Source organism: Acomys minous, assembly GCF_964271855.1.
Source record: "Acomys minous genome assembly, chromosome: 6".
NCBI lineage: Eukaryota > Metazoa > Chordata > Mammalia > Rodentia > Muridae > Acomys > Acomys minous.
The window spans coordinates 117637175-117659725 of NC_140487.1; the positions used below are offsets into that span (position 1 = coordinate 117637175).

General features: G+C 49.5%; 1 protein-coding gene across 2 annotated transcripts; it reads left to right on the forward strand.

Annotated features, from left to right (window-relative positions):
• Nucleotides 1-755: 755 nt before the first annotated feature.
• Nucleotides 756-22181, forward strand: SDHB (succinate dehydrogenase complex iron sulfur subunit B). 2 transcript variants are annotated; one of them, XM_084788200.1, is made up of 8 exons: nt 756-914; nt 9801-9934; nt 13813-13898; nt 15215-15351; nt 15993-16109; nt 18716-18817; nt 20044-20166; nt 22003-22181. In XM_084788200.1, exons 1-8 carry the CDS (start codon nt 843-845, stop codon nt 22078-22080), a joined length of 849 nt encoding a protein of 282 aa, XP_084644326.1. In that variant the 5' UTR covers nt 756-842; the 3' UTR covers nt 22081-22181. The 2 variants fall into 2 exon arrangements, with proteins under 2 accessions (XP_084644326.1, XP_084644327.1); XM_084788201.1 differs by having other exon boundaries at nt 780-914; nt 9807-9934.
• The last annotated feature ends 370 nt before the right edge of the window (nt 22182-22551 follow it).

The window sequence follows — 22551 nt, forward strand, 5'->3', positions numbered from 1 at the left end:
TTTGTTTTTGTTTGCTTTTGTTTTTGGTGTTTTGAGTCAGGGTCTCAAGTATCCCAGACTGACCCCAACCTCACTGTCTAGCCTAGAATGATCTTGATCCTCCTCCTGCCTCCACTTGCCAATTGCTGGGATTCCAGGCACAAAAGTTATGTACCTATTTACGAATAAATGGATGAGTAACACCTTTATCATTCATCTTTGTGATCGTTTCAGTCACTCATCAACTGTCTTAGTCAGCTACGGACTGACGGGTTCTCTAGAGTCACAAAAACAAAACAAAACAAAACAAAAAAAAACTAATTAGACCACAGTCAGAGATAATTGACATCTAACATTGCAAGTGGAGAGCGGTTAAAATCCTGCTCTTCCAGAGGTCTTGAGTTCAATTCCCAGCAACCACATAGTGGCTCACAACCATCTGTAATGAGATCTGACGCCCCCTTCTGCAGATAAATCACGTATATGCAATAAATAAAATAATTCTTTTTAAAAAAATCATGGCCCCAAGCAAAGTTAGAAACCTCCGCCCCTCCTGGTCTTTGCCCCGCCTCTCCAGGATACCTCCCACCCTCCCGCCCCCAGAGAAGGTCACCTTAAGAACACGGGAGGCAAAAAAAAAAAAAAGACAAAACAAAACTTAGGAGGCCCAGTGGGCATGCGCTCCGCTGGCCGTTACTACGCACGCGCGCGCTTTCCGTCCGCTCGCTCGGGAAACCGGAAGCCGCCTTCCCTTCATTGGCGCTTAGGCAGCTAGCGGGCTTCAGGATGAGAGGCCCGCTTCCCACCGCGGTGTTCGACGGGATGCCGGAGGGTAAAGGGTGGGGCTGACGTCAGGAGGCAAGATGGCGGCGGTGGTCCGGGTCTCCTTGAAGCGCGGCCTCACGGGTAGTGCTCTGGGCAGAGTCAGCCTGCAGGTGAGCCCCGGCGCCGTGGTTCAGTGGGGGGAGCCGTGCGGGTCACCGAGGCTGCCTGGGTGGAGAGGCCGCGGGGAGGCATTAGGGAGCCCGGGTCCAGGTCTCAGTAGAAGACTAATCACCTGCGCGCAGCTCCTGAGCATCCATCCATGGTGTCAGTTAGCCATCCCTCGCCTCACCGTCGCCGCAGAGTAGCGGCCTTGCGGAGGATGGAAAAGATCTACGGAAAGGCAGAGGTCAGGGAGGGCAAGCGAATTTGCTCAAGGTCATACGATAAGCGATCGGTTGTTGGAACCCGGAATCAAATCCAGATACTTGGACTCGACCAGCCAGCCCTGTGTGAAAGGGAGGCCTGCGCGATGCCAGGGGGTGGGGCCCGGGAGACCCGTGTCGCACCGATCCTGATCTGGATCGGTTAAGGTCAGAGGCAGTGTACTCTGGAGGGCAGTGCACTTGACCCTCAGAGGGAAGGAACAGTGGAAGAAAACGACTCAGCTCCCGAAAGGTGCGGGCTGTGGACAGATGGCAGGCAAAACCGGGTTCCCTGAAGCGTGTTTAATTCAAGGGTGTGTAGTGACACTGATCGCAGACAGTTGGCACGGGATGACTGGCAGAGAGCCTGGAGCGGCTTTTGTTTATAGCTCTGTAGTAGCTCTGTCATCGGTCTGTCATAGGGCTCCCCCACGTGCCGTAGATCCTCGGGGAGCTGCACACTGCAGGTGTGTGTGTGTGTGCTTTCTCAGTGGAAGGATTTAGAAAGGGCAAGAGAAACGACCTTTGCTTACTTTAAGGGACTGAACAGTTACAAATCGCGTTCAGTCGGCTTCCTCTTCTGGCCTCCTGGACAGCCCGTCAAAGGTCGGCAACAGGAACTCAAGACCTTCTTGGGGGTTTAAAAGCTCTTCATTTGCCCCCCATTTTTTAAACCAGTAGATCCAGGACAGGTTTTGCTGTGGGTTTTTTTTTTTAGATGTTTTTATTCATGTGTAGGAGTGTGTGCTTGCATATGTGCCTACGCACACCATGTGCCTATCTGGTGCCCATGGAGAGCAGTAGGGGGGAGCTGTATTCCCTAGAACTGGGGTCACAGGTGAGTGTGACTGCCATGTGCGTGCTGGGAACTGAACCCGGATCCTCCTCTCCAAACTGCTAAGACATATCTCCAGCCTGTAATAGGTTTGTTGTTGGTTTGGTTGTTTTGGACAGGGCTCTCTGTGCCCCCTTGCCTGGCCTGGAACTCAGAGATCTGCCTGCTTCAGCCTCCAAAGTGCTGGAATTAAAGATGTGTGCCACCACGCCCTGCCCTGCAACAGATTTTAAGTAAAGTACTTGAAAACTCTTTAGCACAGCTCCTGGTACATGGTCAGTATATAAAAATGTTAGTTCTTCTTGAATTTACTTGAGCTCTCTCTCGTTTTAAACTGCTTGACATGGCTGCATAACGCAGCATACATTTGACCGTCTTGTAACCCCAGCTCTCTCCAGCCTGCCGGATCCGAGCTGACAGCTTTCACTCTTCATCTCTTTGTTGGTTTGTTCAAGACAGGGTTTCTCTGCGTAGCCCTGGCTGTCCTGGAACTCTGTAGACCAGGCTGGCCTCGAACTCAGAGATGAAGGTATGTGTGCCAGCAGTGCCTGGCCTATGCATCTCTTTCTGAATAGGAGGGTTACTGAGTCGGGTGCACTGACACACACCTGTCATCCTAGCACTCAGGAGGCTGAGGCTGCAAGGTCAGGGTGTGTGGAGTGCAAGGCTAACCTGGGCTACTTGGGACCCTGTCTCAAAGAAACAACAAAAACCCATGCTCCTCCTTCTGTCTCAAATTCATGGCTACTACTACTACTTCTTCTTCTTCTTCTTCTTCTCCTCCTCCTCCTCCTCCTTCCTTTTTTTTTGTTTGTTTGTTTGTTTTGTTTTGTTTTTTGTTTTGTTTTTCAAGACAGGGTTTCTCTGTGTAGCCTGTCCTGGACTCAGAGGGTTTGTAGACCAGGCTGGCCTTGAACTGACAGAGATCCACCTGTCTCTGCGTCCTGAGTGCTGGCACCACCAAGCTGGGCCTAATTCATGACTTCTTTAATTATCACTGCTAAGTATATACATGCACACATACACAATCTCTTGAGTCCATGTACACATAACATTTGTACGTATATATAACGTACACGAGGCACTATTGAGTTCCTTATACATAACATGTATTTAGGGCTGAGAACGCGGGATTGGATTTATAATGACAACACCATTTCATGCCAACACGAATGGGGGAAGTTCCACGAGGCCCCACCTCTAATCAAAGAGCTACAGGCAATCAGTGGCTGCTGAAAGGGAGGAGCCTCATGATAAGTTAACAGTTAACAGTTCTCAGTGACCTTGTCTCTCAGCCTCTGCCTACTTGCTGAGGCAGTGGTTAAGTTGTAAGAGCCCTGCCAGCAGGAGTGAGTTCTATGGCTCAGTCAGGGTTTTCTGGAATGATCTGTAGAGAAGGGTTCACTGGTCAGTGTTAGGATTTCAGGAGGGGCCTCTGCCCGCCTCTCTAAGGGCAGTAATAGCAAGAGAGGCAGGCAGGGTGAGGCGGCGCACGCCTTTAATCCCAGCACTCAGGAGGCAGAGGCAGGCGGATCTCTGTGAGTTTGAGGCCAGCCTGGTCTACAAAGTGAGTCTAGGACAGCCAAGGCTACACAGAGAAACTTTGTCTCGAAAAAACAAAACAAAACAAAAAATACATAGTGAGAGAGGCCTCCTTGCTGTGGGAAGGTATGTTTGTACTCTGAATCCCGAGCTCTGTGATGAGCCTGCTGTGTTGCCCAGGGCCATAGGTTCGGGTTCCGGGTCTCCTGGGCTTGCTCTGCACCAGGACTGCAGGTCTGCCTGTGAGTGTTTAGCTGCTATGGGCTAACTGTCAGCAGCAAGGCCTTATTTCTTCATCTGGACTGTGAACTGCAGGAGGGCAAAGCCACCTCCAATGCCCATCTACCAGTCAGAATAACATGAGGCCTGTGACTCACTAGAGTCATAGATTGAGGTGCAAATGTGTTTGCAGTCTCCACTCCCATGAGGGACTTGGAAGTTGCTGGGCAGGGAGGGAGAGAGAGAACAAAGTCTCACCCTTTGCCCCTCCTCCCCGTCCACGCAGTCTCCTTTAAAAGCAAAGGTGAATTGTATTAGGAAAAACTCCAAGAGCCAAAGAGATGGCTCGGTGGGGGAAAAATGCTTGTTGCTCAGACCTGACGACCGGAGTCCCAGTCACCCTCCCACATGAAGGCGAAAGGAAGGAACGGAACTGCAGAGCATTCCTCTGACCACACAAGAGCACACCTTAGCACTGGCGTCGTGCGCACAGCCGTAATAAATCAAAGTGGTTTATTAAAAAAAGTTTTAATATAGACTTAGGCACAGACATTAGGGGAGAGACAAACTTTACACACAACACACACACACACACACACACACACACACACACACACACACATGTGCGCCCCTTGAGTGGACACAGGCTTCTCAAGAGAGTGGCCCATGAGCCACTCCTCGGGCCAGCATGCCCCTTGTCCTGGTGTCTCACTAGTCACCAGGCCCACACTAATTCTCCCCTCACTGATGTGTAGTTGCTTTGCCTCTGTCACTGTGCTCCACACATACAGCATACTGGGATTTAGCCCATCTTTCTGAAAACCACAAATCCCAGACTAGAGAGATGGCTCAGCTCCCAGCACCCTTGTCCTGTCACAGCCACCTGTAATTCCAGCTGTAGCAGATTCAGTGCCATCTTCTGGCCTCCTCAGGCACCTGCACACATGTGGCACTACCCAGACAAACACACTGCATACATATGAATAAAAATAAAGCAGCCAAGCATACTAAAGTAGGTGCTCGCCTTTAATCCCAGCACTCTGGTAGGCAGAGGCAGGTTGAGCAAGTCCAAGACAGCCAAGGCTACACAGAGAAACCCTATCTCAAAAAACAAAACAGCAACAACAATAATAATAAATAAAATAGACTGGCACGGTAGTACACACTATTTAATTCCAGTACTCAGAAGGCAGAGGTAGTCAGATGTCTGTGAATTCAAAGCCAGTGTGGTCTACTACCAAGTTCCAGGACAGCCAAGGCTCCATGTGAGACCCTGTCTGAAAACAACAGGATTCTAGCTGATTGCTAGTCCTGGCTGGTGTCGCACTTGCAAGGATGAGGCAGGAGGATCAGGGGGTTATGTTCATTTTTGGCCACATAGTAAATCTGAGGCCAGCCTGGGCTATGTGAAGCCTCATCTCAAAAAAAATAAATAATAATAATCCTAAATGAATTTCAGTCTAACCCTAGTCCTTTCTGAAAAGTGTGTTCCACCATCTGTCTTTGTAGAAACAAGTATTTAAATAGGAGGAAGGTGACGTGAAGCCCCATTGCAGGTCACTTGCTATTTCAGCAGGCCCAGAGGGAGTGGACTGAGCATGCTGAGCTCCTGCTGCCCTCTGAGTGCTGCTAAATTGGCCCTCAGCACTGTGGGGCCATAACTGGATGTGTGGTGCTGTCTCAGCACACAGGAGCGAAGCAAGAAGCTTGCCACATGTCCAAGGCTAGCCTGGGCTGCATAGTAAGATGTAGCATTTATATAAACCGAGGTGGTAGCTAACAGCAGACATGGGCACAGGGTGGTTGCTGAGTACTAAGGAGTGAGGATGAAGAAGTGGCTGTGATGGAATGGGCAGCACTAGGGCCCCCGGGAGCCACTGTTCTGTGTCTGACGTCACTGTCCCTGATGTAGCTCTGCCGGATGTTTATCATGTGTTATTTATTTTATGTGTGGGGGTACACAGGTCCCTCCGTGTGCAGAAGAAACCCTGCAGGATTCAGTTCTCCCCATCTTTACATAGGTTTGGACATGTAACTCGGGTTGTCAGGCTTGGTGGCACATGGCTTGATTTTTTTCTTTTTCTTTCTTTCTTTCTTTTTTTTTTTTTGGTTTTGGTTTGATTTTGGTGTTTTGAGATAGGGTTTCTCTATGTAGCCTTGACTATCCTGGACTTGCTTTGTGGAGCAGGCTGGCCTTGAACTCACAACAATCCGCCTGCCTCTGCCTCCCAAGTGCTGCAATTAAAGATGTGCGCCACCACCACCCGGCCTGGTACATGGTTTTCTACTGAGCCATCTGGCTGGCCTGTTTCTATTTGTATTTTTAGATTGTGTGTGTGTGTGTGTGTGTGTACGTGTACACACGTATATGCATATACATATATATGCATATGCATGCAGTTGCCTATAGAATCCAGGAGAGGGGGTAGGATGCCCTACAGACGGAATTACTGGTGGTTGTGCGCAGCTTAACTGCTGAGCCATCCATCTCTCCAGGCCCCAGGTTTGGGGTTTTGGTTGGTTTGTTTGTTTTGAGACAGGTCTCACTGTGTACTCTGTAGCTCCGGCTGTTTTGGAACTCACTATGTAGACCAGCCTGGCCTAGAACTCACAGAGATCCGTCTACCTCTGCCTCCTGAGTACTGGGAGGCTTCACAGTGCTGCACCACTGTCCCAGCTGCCCCCAGGTTACTTTTTAAAGCCAGAGAACTGTACACCTACACAGTAACTTGTGTGACTTTTGTGGGGTTTCTTTGTGTAGCCGTAGTTGTCCTGGAATTTGCGTTGTAGACCAGGCTGGCCTCACACTTAGAGATCCACCTGCCTCTGCCTTCCCAGTGCCGAGATTAAAGGTGTGTGCCACCACCACCCAGCAGAAATCTGGTGTGTTGAATGAGAAGCTGGCCATGGGATGACGATGAAGAGACCGTTTTGGATGGGTGAAAATAGTCTGACTGTGGAAATATTATTTTGTTCAAACTCATTAAACCATGCCCTTCCCCAGTGAATATATTGTAATGGCTTATGTCCTACGTAACAAACTAAATAAAGAAAAATAAAACCAAAGTGAGTAAACAAGCAGAGATGGTTGGAGCACACATTTTCAGTTGCCTTCCCTCTCTTCACTTGCTCTGAAGTGCCACAGGATAGTTGGGAGTGTAGCACACGCCTGGAATCCCAGTGCTGGAGATGCAGGAGACAAGCCTAGACCACACACACAGGGAGTCTGTCTCAAGTGAACAAACAAGGAAATACACCAGTGGGCATTAGCCAAGAGTGTCTTACATAAGCGGGTAGGGTTCTTTCCTTGAAACAACTTTCCTTGGTTCCTAGGCAGATTGATGAGGTTGTGAGACATAATTTCCATCTTTACTTTCTTTTTTCTTGGGGATGGGGATCGTGCAACAGTTTCATGTAGCCCAGGATAGCCCTGAACTCCTGATCCTTCTGCCGCCACCTCCTAAGGTCTGGGGTCATGGGCATTTGACCACACCAGACTTCTTCAGGTGTTTTCTTCTTCAGATAATGGAGTCGTAAGTGCTCTGGCCACCCTGAGATGTGCTTTGTATCGTTCTGTAGACAGATTGAGAGTTGATTTGTGGGGGCTGGAGAGACAGCTCAGAGGTTAAGAGCTCCGCCGGCTCTTCCAAAGGTCCTGAGTTCAATTCCCAGCAACCACATGGTGGCTCACAACCATCTGTAATGGGAGATGGTGCCCTCTACTGACATGTAAGCTAATAAATAAATCTTTAAAAAAAAAGAGAGAGAGAGAGTTGATTTGTAGCTGGTGTTGGCACCAACACACCCCTCCTGATAGCAAGGCTGAAAACAAACAAACAAACAAACAAACCTGTGGCCCCTGCCTCACCTGCTTACAGGGGAGCAGCAGCCAGGTGATGCACACAGAGCCGTGGGTTTGACTCATACAGGTTGCACTGCAGCAGTCTGTGCACTTAAATGATGTTGTTTAATGAGTCACACTTTGATGTAGCTTAATTGATGTTCAGCTTTTGCTTCAGTCTTTCCTAAGCATGGGTCAAACTGCTGTGTACAGAGGCTGAGAGTGTAAGACGCAGCTGGCGCCGCCCCTCTAGGGTGTATCTTGTAAACAAGGCTGGAGATGTAGCTCAGTTGGTAGAGTGCTCACTTACCATGTGTGAGGTCCTGAGTTCTAGTCCTAGAACCACATGAACTAGGCAAAGTGGCCCACACGTACAACCCCAGCACGCAGAAGTTACATTCATGGCCACATGATAAAGGGGGATCAGGGAGACAGATGGCTCTGCAGGGAAGAACACATACAGACCTCATGACCTGAGTTTGGTTCCCCAGAACCCACGTAAAAGCTGGGACTGTGTCTGTATCATCCCTGGCACTGCATAATGCAGGCATTGTGTGGCATGGCTGCTGACCCAGCATTGGGCAGTGGAGGTAGGAGCATCTGAGTTCAGGGTCATCTTCCCCTGTGTGTAGTTTTCAGCTAGCATGAGAGGTATGGGGTTCGGTCTGACTCAGGGAGCAGAGACTTTATTTTGCTGAAATGTAGCAGAGTCATCACAGAGCAGAACATGTTTGTTCCCTAATTGCATTTGTGTTCAGACATATGAGTTTCCACTGGGTTTGGGTGGGGTGCTTTCCTCTCTCTAAATGCAGGGTCTCAGCCTCATCTGGCCTCAAACTCACAATCCTCCTGCCTCACCTCCCAAGTGTTGGGGTTTACAAGCCTGTGCCACCATCCTCAGATCTGGGCCATTTTGAAATGTTACCATGTTGGGTTTTTGGTTTAGTTTGATCTCTCTGTATAGACTAGGCTGGCTTTGAACACAGGGATCTGCATCACGAATGCTGTGATTAAAGGCATGCACCACCACCATAGCTGTCATGTTAGGGTTTGTAAAAATATTGTTTTTATTATTATTGTGTTTCTATGAGGAGGAAGGTGGCACATGCCACATTGTGGACATGGAGCTCAGAGGATAACTCCATAGTGTCTCCTCCACCTTTACATGGCTTCTGGGGATCCGACTCAAGGTTCCAGGCTTGCACGGCAAGCACTCGGACCCTCTGAGCCATCTCACTGCCCACAGAGTCTTGTTTTGATGGATTCTGACTGCTTTCTTCAGATCTCCCTTTTTAACTGTTGTTATCTCACACACAGCCACAGCACAACATAATGTCACCACCAGGATTAAAGTTGTGTTGCTTGGGGGCTAGAGAGATGGCTCAGAGGTTAAGGGCACTGACTGCTCCTCCAGAGGTCCTGAGTTCAATTCCCAGCAACCACATGGTGCCTCACAACCATCTATAATGTGATCTCATGCCCTCTTCAGGCTTGCAGGTGTACATGCAGGCAGAACACTGTATACAAAATAATAAATAAATCTCTCTTTTTTTTTAAAGTTGTGTTTGTTGGTTGTGTGGCATACACCTATAATCCCAGCATTTAGAAGGCTGAAGCAGGAAGATTGAAAAGTTTAAATCCAGCCTGGACCGTGTATGAGACCACATCCCAAATGAAGTTTCACTGCTTTCCATGGTTCTCAGGATAAAATGAACCCAGCTAGATGTGTTTACCTCCTCACACCAGCCTCCCGCATCCTAGCACACTGTGCCGCATAGATGCACATGTCTGCCTGCACACCCTCACACCTGCTGTCCCCTCGGCTTCCTAACACCCTGTTCATCGGGCTCCAGTTCAACCCCAGGCATACAGCCCGTGACCTCTGCGTTTCTTCAGATGCTGGCTTCACCTCCTCAGTGTCACTCTGTGTACTTTGTTCCATCTCACTGTAGGTCACCAGTTTATTTTTCTGTAAAAATGAAGGTTCTCTCTGTTTTGCTTAGGCCTGTCACTAGCCCCTGGACCCTGGCTGGCAGGCATATCACTAATTATCAAAAGATTAATGTCTTCTGGGTGTTGGTGACTGCACCCTCCAAGGAAGCTGTGTGCCCAATAATACAGTTATCACACCAGCTAAGTGAAGAAGCATCTTGCAGTTTTTAATGTTTTTCTTTTTCCTTTTTCTGGCTTTTTCAAGTTTCAGGTCTGCCGAGGAGCACAGACAGCTGCTGCTACAGCTCCCCGAGTCAAAAAATTTGCCATTTACCGATGGGACCCAGACAAGAGCGGAGACAAACCCCGGATGCAGACTTACGAGGTTGATCTGAATAAGTGAGTGTCTGTTCCAGCCAAGTGCTTGGTAAGGAGGCGGGTGGGAGGGCTCGCTCACTTCAGGGTAGGTCTGCGGTGCTGAGGACTGAGCCCAGGGCCTCATGCCTGCTCAGCACACCATTCCCCACTGAGCTGTGCCCCCTCTAAAGGAGAGCTCATAATTTGATGTGGGAAATGCTTTTCAGGTCCTGAGAGACATGAAAATCTGATTCTCTAGTGTTCTGGATTCTCTTTTCTGCTTTTAAAGTCAGGTGTCCAGTTGAGAAGTTCCAGAAACCAACCATTGAACAGTCCCTTCTCTTTCTCTCAACCCCCCAACCCACCCGCTGAGAGCGTCTTTTGTAGCTTAGGCTGTTCTTGAACTTACTGAGGAACACCTTGAATTTCTGGCCTTCCTCCTACACCTCCCCAATTCTGAGATGGCAGGTATGGTTTATGAGTCTGGAGACTATGCCCAGAGCTTCAAGCATGCAGTATAATCACTGAGCCATATCCTCGGCCCCACAGCATACTCTTAGCTAACTGTCTTATTATGGAAAATTAAAAATATTGACAGATAATTAGGAGATTAACATTTTGCAAATCAGGCTCAATAGATGGCTCAGTGGTTAAGACCACAAGCTGCTCTTCCAGAGGTCCTGAGTTCAAATCCCAGCAACCACATGGCAGGTCACAACCATCTGTAATGGAATCTGATCCCCTTTTCTGGTGTGCATGAAAACAGAGCATTCATATACATAAAAGAAAGAAAGAAAGAAAAGAAAAGAAAGAAACCCACTTCAGGGGCTGGAGAGATGGCTCAGTGGTTAAGAGCACTGACTGCTCTTCCGGAGGTCCTGAGTTCAATTCCCAGCAACCACATGGTGGCTCACAACCATCTATAATGTGATCTGATGCATACTGTATACATAATAAATAAATCTTTAAAAAAAAAAAAAAAGAAACCCACTTCAGTAATATGTGGCTAAAATTATAGGATTAAAAATAAAAGGAAAGTTCATCAGGACAACCCCAGGGAGCAGACAGGAAGGACTGAGGGCACCGGGAAGGGACTGGCAGGGAGCAGACTTTTGGGATAGGGTGACTGAGTGAGTTAGCTGCATAAATCTCAGTGAGCTCAGGCCCTAGCCTCATGGCAACAGAAAGACCTAAACCAGGGGCACCAGAGAACATGGAAAGTGTGGGGACCCTGGAAAGAGTCAAGGAGGAATCCAACCCCAAATTCGGTTAGAAACTCTTTCCAGTGCTTGAATCTGCCATGTTGATCACCTTCTCAAAACTGTAAAACATTCACACTCCTCCGTCAGGCTGGGTGGGATCCAGGACTGCCGGTTCCACAGAGACCGTGTGAAGGAAGCACACTGGCTAGGCATATCCCGTCGATTGGGCAAGAGAAGCAGAAGGACAAGAGTTCTAAGGTTGGGGGCTGGAGAGATGGCTCAGAGGTTAAGCGCACCAGCTGCTATTCCGGACGTCCTGAGTTCAATTCCTGGCAACCACGTGGTGGCTCAAACCATCTATAATGAGATCTGATGCCCTCTTCTGGCGTGCAGCTGTATATACAGGCAGATCACTGTATACATAATAAATAAATAAATAAATCTTTAAAAAAAAAAAAAAAAGGGTTCCAAGGTTATCCTCAGCTACCTTGCAAAATCAAGGCGAAACAGAGCTATGTGAGACCTTGTCTCAAACAAATGAGCAAGCAAAAACAGGTTAGGGCTGCAGAGATGCTCAGCGTCTGAGCCCATGTGAAATCCAGAACACATGGAAAAAGTGGGGCACAGCTAGCATGTACCTGTTATCCCAGCACTGAAGAAGCAGAGACAGGCAGATCACTGACTAGCCAGCCAGCCTCGTCTTTGATAGCTTTAGTTTCAGTGACAGGCCCTATCTCAACAGAGCAAGATGGACAGTGTTTGAGGCTCAGTACCTGAGGCTGACCTTACTTCCACATATACACATGCATACACAAATTCTTTCAAGGGGCTGGAGAGACGGCTCAGCAATCAAGAGCACTTGCTCTTGCAGGGGGTTGTAATTCAGTTTTCTACATCCATGCCAGGCAGCTCCTAACAGCCTGCAACTGCCCCCGCCAAGGGGATCTGATGACCTCCTCTGGCGTCTGCAGGAACTTCATACACACACACACACACACACACACACACACACACACACACACACAGAAACAGAAGCAGCACATCTGCAGGGAAGTAAGACAGTTAGTTGTTGGCGCCTGCTGTCAGTCACCTTTCCTGATATCCCACACCTAACAGTACCAAAATGTGAATGGTATGCTCACCAAGACTTTGGGCCACAAAATAAATCCGCATACATTCCAAAAGGGCTTACTCTGACAACAGTAGAAAACTTGAGCCAGGCAGTGGTGGCACATGCCTTTGATCCCAGCACTCTGGAGGCAGGGGCAAGTGGATTTCTGAGGGTTGGAGGCCAGCCTGGTCCTCAAATCGAGTTCCAGGGCACTCTTCCCCTTCCCCCTCTGCAAAAAAAAAAAAAAAAAAAAAAAAAAAAGGCAATTTGAAGAGTCATGGCAAAGTAGTTTTCATAGGGATGTAGAAACCACAAGAGAAACTAGAGCTTGAACTAAATTAAGTGTTTCCGAGAACTGTGCGGCCCTTGAAAGTCAGCATATGTTCTGGGCTGCCAGGGAAATTCCTAGATCAGGTGCTTATGGTTGGAGGGTTGTTTTTGTTGTTGTTGTTTGTTTCTCTAAAGCCTTCTCAGGAGCCTGAGGCAGGAGAATCTCCAGTTTGATGATAGCCTGGAACACAAAAAGAAAAGGCTTAAGACCAGTCGTTTAAGGCAGAGAGAAGGCTCAGCAGTTAAGAGCACTATCTGCTCTTCCAGAGGTCTTGAGTTCAATTCCCAGCAACCACATAGTGGCTCACAACTATCTATAATGAGATCTGGTGCCCTCTGCTGGCCTGCAGGTATACATGCAGATAGAGCACTCATACATAAAATAAATAAATAAATAAATTTTTTTTGGTTTTTCGAGACAGGGTTTCTCTGTGTAGCCTTGCCTGTCCTGGACTCACTTTGTAGACCAGGCTGGCCTTGAACTCACAGCGATCCACCTACTTCTGCCTCCCAAGTGCTGGGATTAAAGGTGTGTGCCACCACACCCGGCTTTTTTTTTTTTTTTAATTTACAAAAAAAGAAAAAAGACTTTCCCTTAAGAAGATAGGAAAGGAGGTTGGAAGTACAGCTCAGTGGTTCTGGAGCTTAGCGTTTGGGAGGCTGCAGCCCACCGAAACAATTGGAAGGCGGGGCCAGGCACAGTTGTGTGCACCTGTTGCCCCAAGTACATCAGTGTTCCAAGTAGGAGGATACAAGTTTGAAGCCAACTTGGTGGTGCATTGAGACCCTGCTTTACAAAAATTAATGAGGGCTGGGGTTATAGCTCAACAGTACAGCATTTGCAAGGTTTGTGTAAGGCCCAGGTTCGAGCCCCAGTATTTAAAAAAAAGAAAATGAGGATAAGAATAATAAAACAAAGCTGGGTGTGGTGGTGCATGTCTTTATCCCAGCACTGGAGAGGCAGTGGCAGGCAGATCTCTGAGTTTGAGGCCATCCTGGTCTATGAAGTAAGTTCTAGGACAGCCAGGGCTGTTACACAGAGAAACACTACCTGGAAAAGAAAGGGGGCGGGGGGGGGGGGGACGGACACACACACACACACACACACAAAGAATAAATAAGTAAAACAGTGTAGTAGTTAAACCTTTAAGCAAGTAAAAAGAAACTCTGGTGTTGATGAGGCTAAATGGGTCATGCATCCAGGTGCCCTGATCATTGTGCAGCAGGGAAGCCAGGATGCTGACCTTCAAATGCAGCTGAGCACTTTTCTCTACCAGGTGTGGACCTATGGTGTTGGATGCTTTAATCAAGATTAAGAATGAAGTTGATTCTACTTTGACCTTCCGAAGATCATGTAGAGAAGGTGAGCGTGGCTTCTATTGTCACTAGACCTAAACTGGGGTTCTGAGTCCAAAGATGTTTGGCTGCCACTGATGGGGACACCCTGGAGATTGGCTGCCACCGTGAGCTGGTCAGCACCATGAGGACAGGCTAGCTGCCTTTTGCAGTATGAGCTCTTGGTTTAGCAAGATGGCCATTTCTGGCTAAAGCCTTTCCAGTCCTGCGCTTTTCCCGGGGTGATGTCCTCATGCTGAGCTGTTGAGCTAGTGAGAAGACAAGTTCCTCCTCTAACAGCTGTACAAATGTTCTGTGTGTCTGAAAACACTAGCCGAGGCTTGGAGCGCTGGGTAGCAGAGGCAGGCAAATCATTCTGAGTCTTAGGGCCAGCCCAGTCTCTATTGCAAGTCCAGGGCTACATAGTGAAGCCCTGTCTCAAAAAAGAGAAAGAGAAAGGCCAGGTGTGGTGGTGCATGCCTTTATCCCAGCATTCAGGAGGCAGAGGCAGGCAGATCTCTGAGTTTGAGGCCAGCCTGCTCTATGGAGTAAGTACCAGGACTACACAGAGAAACCTGTCTCAAAAACAAAAAAAGAGAAAGAGAAGAAAAGAAAAATAACTGCTAGTGATAATACAACAAAGGTAAAATGTATTAAAATATGATTTTAAGTAAAAAGCAAATTAATTTAATAATTATAATTTTTTTAAAAACTCAAAAGAACCAAGAAGAGACTTGATACCCTATGTGCGTATACATGGGGAAGAGGTCCCCCTCAGTCACAGTCATAGAGGAAGTAAGGGAAAAGGGGGAGGGAAGGAGGAATGGGAGGATACAAGGGACGGGATAACAATTGAGATGTAATATGAATAAATTAATAAAATATATTAAATAAAATAAAATAAAAACTCAGAAGACAAAATCACATGGTGCCTTGAAGCCTGGCTGGCATTTGTGGCCATGGAGCCCGTCTGTGAGCCAGAGCTGTTGTGTCTTTATATGAGGCACTTAGGTGACTATGTGGGGGTGGGGTTGTGGAGTTACGGGACTCTGCAAGGGAAGACACGGAGTGAGTTGGGAACCAGAAGTCAGGCAGGCCCCTGTCTGCTCAGCTGCTCACTAGCCTTGGAAACTTGGGATAAACAAAGATGGAAGAAGCTCGCTGGAGGCTTCAGGGGCCGAGGGACGTAGCTTAGAGGGTGTAGTACTTGCCCGTCTCAGGTTGAGGTCTAGGCAGGAAAGAGAGAAGGGAGAAAAGACATTCCGTTAGTGCAGTTGCTGATGGTGGTCAGTGTGGCCTAGAAGAAAGGACTGGACGCCTGAGGTCACCTGCTGTCTCCCTCAGGGATCTGTGGCTCTTGTGCCATGAACATCAATGGAGGCAACACTCTGGCATGCACACGCAGGATCGACACGGACCTCAACAAAGTCTCAAAAATCTACCCTCTTCCACATATGTATGTGATCAAGGATCTAGTCCCTGTGAGTCTGTGGCTCTCCCATCGGTGGCAGGGGCGGTGTCCTGCCGTGTGGTCTTTGGCAGGCTAGGTCTGGGTGTTTGCGGCTACTTTGGTGGACCTGATAGAACGGTCAGGCCCTCCCTGTGTTTACGGCAAGGGGGATTCCATTGTACCCCGGAGACTTTAGGAGACACCTTCCCTGGTACACACCCATGTGGCTTGCGTGAGGGAAGGATCCTGGTGACAGGTGGTGTGCCTGGAGACCCTGAAGCTCTGCTGCTGGGTTTGTTTGGCCTTAGAATTTCAGAGTTGAGACAGCCCAGAAAGGAAGGATTTAGCCATAACTGCAAAGAACATTGTGGAAGTGGGAAAGCAACAGTAGTTTGGTTTGCTCTGAGCTCCCCTCCCACTGCCGCCTAGGGCACCTTCCCTGGCTTGAGGCAGCAGGAAAAAGGACTGCAGTGGCCATGTCTGCTGTGGATGAGATTCCCAGCTGTGTGTGGCTGACACTGACTGTTCCCTCTAGAACTTTTACTCGTCTCAGCCTCCGGTTTCTGTTTGTCATGAGAGGGAAAGTGCAAGTGGGCGTGAGATGATAGCAAGCAGGCGCTGAAGGCCCTGGCAGGATCTGATCCCTCGCCTTTCCCCTCGCCTTTCCCCCAGGATCTGAGTAACTTCTACGCACAGTACAAATCCATTGAGCCCTATCTGAAGAAGAAGGACGAGTCCCAGGAGGGCAAGCAGCAGTACCTGCAGTCCATCGAGGACCGGGAGAAGCTGGTCAGTGCTTACCTGCTGGCAGCTGTGCAGGCTGGCTTTGTGGAAGTCTAGGGAGCCGTGGGATGACACAGAACACTTAGTGTGCTCAGAAAGAAATCGGGAAGTATCTAGGGGGGGGAGGGGCGGCTTGCCAGGCTGTGGCTGGAGCTCAGTGGCAGAGCGCCTGTCTAGGGTGGGAGGCTTGGGGTTTGGGTGTGGCGGTGTGGTGGTGGCGGAGCAGGACTAAAGTAGAGCCTTGCTGTCTGTTCCCAACTGCGCTGCTGCGTCCTGACTGGTGTGGCTGGTACTGGCCTCCTGGAGTTGCTGTTCTTGAATCCAGGCCAGTTTTTTTCTCAAGACGGGGCTATATCACAGGGTGATCTGCCTGCCTCCACCTCCCTTGTGCCTCATCTGGTTTCTGCACGGCTGGGATCCATCCCACCGCTTTGTGTTTGTACAGTGAGCACTCTGCCAGCTGAACCCCAGCCCCAGTCCTGGGCTACGACATTGAGTGGAGGGTTCGGCATCCGACTTTCCGTTGCCTTTCCTCTCTGATCGGTGGGCACACTGACCCCACAGGTGGACCGAGCCCACTTTAACCGCGCCCTTCCTTTCTGGGCCCCTATTGTGCCCGTGTCCGAGTCTCTTGTCTCGCTTCCTCTTCACCATAAAACATTAAAGCCACAGAGAGCATCTGGTCCACATCATGGAAACAGTCAGTGATGCTCCCAGGCCAGTGAGCACCCTACAGCTGAGAGTGTTCCTGAGTGCATCACTCTGCCTGCTGTCATCTCTACTTCGCACATTCTGACACATTCTCATCCAGGCTGGTCATACCTGCCTCACAGCTAGAGAGCATTGCTTGAGGTGGCTTTATTAGGAAATGAAGCCTCTGAACATAAATTCCCAATAATAAAGGTTTCCTCATGTAAGTACCTCCGAGGGAGCCAGGCGTGGGGGTTCATGTCTATAATCCTAGCACTTGGGAGTCAGAGCCAGAAGGTTTTTTATGAGTTCAAGGCCGACTTGAGACACACAGTTCCAGGCCAGCCCAGGCTACAGAATCTCAAAAATAAATATATACACACATACTAGCATGAAGCCAGAGCTGGAACTCTGGTGGAGGTCTTGCCTAGCTTGCACAGGCCCGGAATCCTATCCCCAGCACCACATGAAACATAACAAACATTTGTGTAGCATTTGCTTTTCTAAGTTAGTATGCTCAGTGTAACAAATAATTGAAAATACAATGAACTGGGGCTGGAGAGAAGGCTCAGCGGTTAAGAGCAGACTACTCTTCCAGAGGACTCAAGTTTGATTCCCAGCACCACATGGCAGCTCACAATTGTCTGTAACTCTCAGATCTAATACCCACAGGCATACATGCAGGCAATACACCAATGCACATAAAATAAAAATAAACAAACAACAACAAAAAAAGACCAGGCAGTGGTGGCACAGACCTTTAATCCCAGCACTTGGGAGGTAGAGGCAGACAGATCACTGTGAGTTCAAGGCCAGCCTGGTCTACAAAGCGAGTCCAGGACAGCCAAGGGTAACACTGACTGACCTTGTCTTGAAAAAAAAAAAAGAAGAAGAAGAAGAAGAAGAAAAAGAAAATACAATGAACTACTTTTATTTTATTTTATTTTATTTTTTGCATGTGTGTGTAGCTGGGGGTGGAATCTCAGATCTCTCCTATCTGTAAAGCATGAATTTGCAGCTGAGCCACTTACTTCTGCTACATCTGGTTTCTGCCACACATGCCTCGCCTTCCCACTACTGTTGCATAATGACAGTGTGGCTGACCTCTCTCCACAAATCCAGCCTAGCAGCCAGCCTACTGCCTCTGGCGGGTCTTTTCAGTTGCAGTGTCTGGGTGCCCTGTCTCCAGCAGTTCCCCTGTGCATGCAGACCCCTCTGGTGTGCTACCTTTTGTCAAAATCAGAAATTGGTAGGCACAGAGAGGGCTTGAGGCCACATACAAGCATACAGACAGGATGTCAGCAGCACAAGGCCTCAGGTGCCCTAGTTTTGACACCCCCTCCTCCCCTCGCTGGAGTTCAAGGCTCGGTGTTGAAATGTGCAAAGCACCTTAGGGTGCTACTGAGGCCCCACTGGAAACTTGAGGACTGCCCAGCTGGACAGACACTGGACAGACTGTCAGGGACCCTCAGTGCCCCGCATTGCAGACTGCATACTGGCTGGGAACTCCTCATATATATCTCTTTTAGGTCTGGGAGGGGGAGGGGAGTTGCTGAGTATCTACATGTTTCATTGTTGAACTTAAGGTTCCTGGTCTCTGATCAGCAGAGGTTTGCATTTCATTGCAGTCTTTTTCTTTTCTTTCTTTCTTTTTTTTTTTAAATGAATCTTAGACGAGTGCCAGGTGCAATGGTGCACGTCTGTAATCCCAGCACTTGGGAGGCAGAGGCAGGTAGATCTCTGTGAGTTTGAGGCCAGCCTGGTCTACAGAGTGAGTCCAAGACAGCCAGAGCTACACAGAGAAACCCTAAGAGAGAGGGTGTGGGGGGGGTGGGGGGGGGATGAGCCACCACCACCCCCAGCGGGCAGGCCGGCCCTCCACAATGTGCTGGTGGTCTCTTACTTCCTCTCCCTCCACACAGGATGGCTTGTATGAATGCATCCTGTGTGCCTGCTGCAGCACCAGCTGCCCCAGCTACTGGTGGAATGGGGACAAGTACCTGGGACCTGCAGTTCTCATGCAGGTACGTGCTCCCTGACTCCAGCAGCCACAACTCCTTAAGGCAGTGGCCTGCTGCAGAGGGACAGTGTTCAGTGCCGTGCGGTACAGTGGGGAGATCCAGTGCCTTGGGCTCGTGTGGCTCTCAGCAAGTCTGAGGCTTTGCCTTGCTATGCCTTTGTAACGAGGAGGTCCACCCCAGAGGGCGGGGCCACTCTACAGCAGGTGTGAACTGAATCCCCTGGCTGCAGGCTGTGTAGATGGGCGCAGCGTTTTTGAGGGACAGCTGCTCATTGGAAGGCAGGAAGCTGGGCTGGAGGCTGCTTAGAAAGAAACTATTTTGTCATTGCGTGTTGCATGTGGATAGCTCAGTGCAGAGAACCTCCGTCCATGCCAGGAAGCTGCATTTCAGATTTGTGGTCAGTGCTTCTCACAGACTGTTAGGCAACTCAGAAGGCTATATCATGCTTCTTATTTTCCTATTAAAAAGGAAGTTACTGTCTGTGTGACCACAGACGAGTGTTGCCATAGGCAGTGAGGTAGGCTCACACATGCCACTTGTTCCCTGGGATCTGAGTTTGTTGGGAACCACACAGGTCTCAGTAACACAGCAGGAGCTGGTCCAGGGCCCTGTGGCAAACCATTGTGAGTTTGCTAATCTCAGGACACGTGTTGATTGACAGAAAATAGACAAACCTCCTGTGACAGGTGTGATAGCCTCTTATGTCTGTAACTTGGGAGGCTAAGGCAGGACATTATAAATGCAAGGCCAGGCTGGGCTGCATTGCTAGACCTAGCCTTAAAATAGCAAACAAGCCAGCCATGGTGGTACATCCCTGTAAATCCAGCACTCAGGAGGGAGAGGCAGGCAGATCTCTGAGTTCCAGTCCAGCTAGGGTGACACAGTTAGACCGTGGCTGAAACAAATTGGAAGTTTGTTGGCTGAAACAGTTGGAGGTTCTAGCACCAACAGGTGCTGTAACTAGAGGAAAGAGCATTTAGCACAGCCCACCTTCACTAATTAGAACCTAGAACCGCAAAATGAGCTGATGCCCAGTACCATATCATTAAGCACCGCGGTACCAAGCGCAGGTGGATCAAAGGCTCGTGACGGACACAGGGTTAGGACACAGGGTTAGGAGCCTGCCTACAGGATGGGCAAGAACTACAGAGCAAGGCTTGCTTCTGCACTTCCCAGCCGAGCCTGTCCAGGCCAGCCACTGACTCAGCTAACCCACCCCACTTTCCCAGGCCTATCGCTGGATGATCGACTCCAGGGACGACTTCACAGAGGAGCGCCTGGCCAAGCTGCAGGACCCTTTCTCTCTCTACCGCTGCCACACCATCATGAACTGTACACAGACGTGCCCCAAGGTACGGGCAGGAATGGCGCGGCCACCTGGGATGGAGAAGGACTGGAGTGCCTGTTGTCGCAGGTGGAGCTTGGAATGGCTCTTACTCACAGACTCCACCAGGTCCCCAGAGCAACAGGCCTTCCTTGTAGGTGATGTGGAGCCGGAGCAGGCAAGAACGCTGCCAGAGCACACAGATAGGAACCAGAAGCCAGTACTGTGGCAAACAGGTGGCTGTGGGAGCCAGGGTCCTCAGCTCGTGTCACAGCTCTGGCCACTGATGTGCTTCAGCTCCCTGGTCTTCACCCTCTCTCCTCATTTCTTTTGTTGTTTTGTCTTGTTTGATTGGTTTTTTGCTTGGTTTTTTGTTTGTTTGTTTTGAGACAGGGTTTCTCTGTGTAGCCCTGGCTGTCCTGGAATTCTCTCTGTAGACCAGGTTGGCCTTGAATTCACAGAGATCCGCCTGCCTCTGCCTCCTGAGTGCTGGGATTAAAGGTGTGCACCACCACTGCCCGGCTCCCATTTCTGAGAGAGAACTCTAAGGCCAGCTGTGGTTTGGCTGCCTACTGATCAGGTGCCAACCATGGACCTCTCAGTGTTGGCCACTGGGCATAAAGAACTAGGAGGTGTGACACTGGCTGCCCTTCAGGCAGGGGCTGGGCAGCAAGACAGGAAGCTGTAAGGTAGCCACTTTGCAGTTTAAAGAGATTTCCAGTGTGTCTTGGAGACCTCTGCTGGAAAGGCCCAGGCTCTCCCAAGTCTCAGGACAGGCGATGGCTGCTTAGGAGAGCACAGCCCTGTCCTCTGAGGCCAGCTGTGCAGCACATGGTGTGTGTGGGTCCATCCTGCCTTTCTTGCACCTTTTCACCTGTGTCTTTTGGGGATTGCTGTGTTCTGGTATGTGAGGAACCTCTTCTGCCCCTCGGGTTATTTTCATCGTCCCCCCCCTTTTTTTTTAATTTTTGTTTTTGGGTTTTTCGAGACAGGGTTTCTCTGTGTAGCCTTGGCTGTCCTGGACTCACTTTGTAGACCAGGCTGGCCTTGAACTCACAGAGATCCACCTGCCTCTGCCTCCCAAGTGCTGGGATTAAAGGCGTGCGCCACCACACCCAGCCTTCCTCCCTTTCTTTAAGACTTTGTTTTCTGGGTTATTCTTCTAAAGTGAGAGGGCCTTCCCCAGTCTCAGGTAAGTCTGACTTTGCCATGTCCCCGCCATTTCCCTCCCAGCGTTTGCAAGGCTGACATTTACTAGGTTACTTATCAGACCTGCCAAAAGATGTTACAGCTGCAGGGCCATGCCGCAGCCAGAGCTACTGCTTCGACCAGTCAGACTCAAAATGCAAAGTGTTCCCGGGGTTGTTTGTTCCAGTCTCGGGGAAGACCCAGGTTCAATTCCCAGAACCCACATGGCAGCTCATAGCTGTCTGTAACTTTAGTTCCAGGGGATTTGACACCCTCACACAGACATACATGCAGGCCAAACACGAATAAACGTACAAAATTAATTATATATTGAGAAAGAGAGAGAGAGAGAGAGAGAGTATGTCGTCTCTGCAGTGAGTGATTTACTGACAGCAGTAGTAGGGTCCATCGAATGCTGACCACGGCCTGTGGTCTTAGAGAAAACACCACCCTGGGTATCTTGCGGAGTCAGAGTGTGCTGCCCGCCATGGGCGTGTTTGCCTGCTGGGCTGACCTAGCAGGAGTCAGCACAACAGAACCCTGGGGTAGCGCTATCCTTTCCAAATTGGTTGGGTTTTGAGGGGCTGGATCTGCACACCACCCCTTCTGGGAAGGGGCTTAGCCGCCTCTGTTCCCTCCCATCGTACTGGTACTGACACTGTCCTCTTTCCTCCAGGGTCTGAATCCAGGGAAAGCGATTGCCGAAATCAAGAAGATGATGGCGACCTACAAGGAGAAGAGGGCATTGGCTTAACCCTCTCCAAGCTGAATGTGGCTGTTAGCTCTGACTTGAGTCCCGTCAGGCACCTGGATTCTCCGTGAATACAGCATGTATAATAAACATTTTCAGAACTAGATGTTACTCTGCATTATTAGCAAAAACAGCCTTGTACTGTTTCCTTGCTGCCAAGGACTATGAAGGCACCAGGGATCCTTGTCCCTGAAGAGGTGGGCAGGGCTCCAGACGTGAGCCCTGGTGAGTGTCGAGGGTAGCGGAGCTGGGGCATGCAGCACCCTGCCTGTCTGTAAAACAGGACTTGTGCTGCCCTTCTCACAGGCGTACACTCCCAGTCTCAATAGGATTAGCTAGCGGCCGTGCGCAGTCTTCACGACTCCACACAGCAGTGAACCTGGGCGGCTGCAAGCTGGTCAGCCCCACAAATAACCTTGAGTTCCCACCGCAGCTACTCTGGCGCTGCTTTTTACCACACAGGGAGTGATGCTG

What these genes read in the sequence shown, in the direction of transcription:
- SDHB (XM_084788200.1), top strand. Translation starts at nt 843, where the DNA reads ATGGCGGCGGTGGTCCGGGTCTCCTTGAAGCGCGGCCTCACGGGTAGT. An exon ending in TGGGCAGAGTCAGCCTGCAG is followed by an intron (nt 915 to 9,800) that starts GTGAGCCCCGGC and finishes GGCTTTTTCAAG; the next exon opens with TTTCAGGTCTGCCGAGGAGC. An exon ending in GTACACAGACGTGCCCCAAG is followed by an intron (nt 20,167 to 22,002) that starts GTACGGGCAGGA and finishes TCTTTCCTCCAG; the next exon opens with GGTCTGAATCCAGGGAAAGC.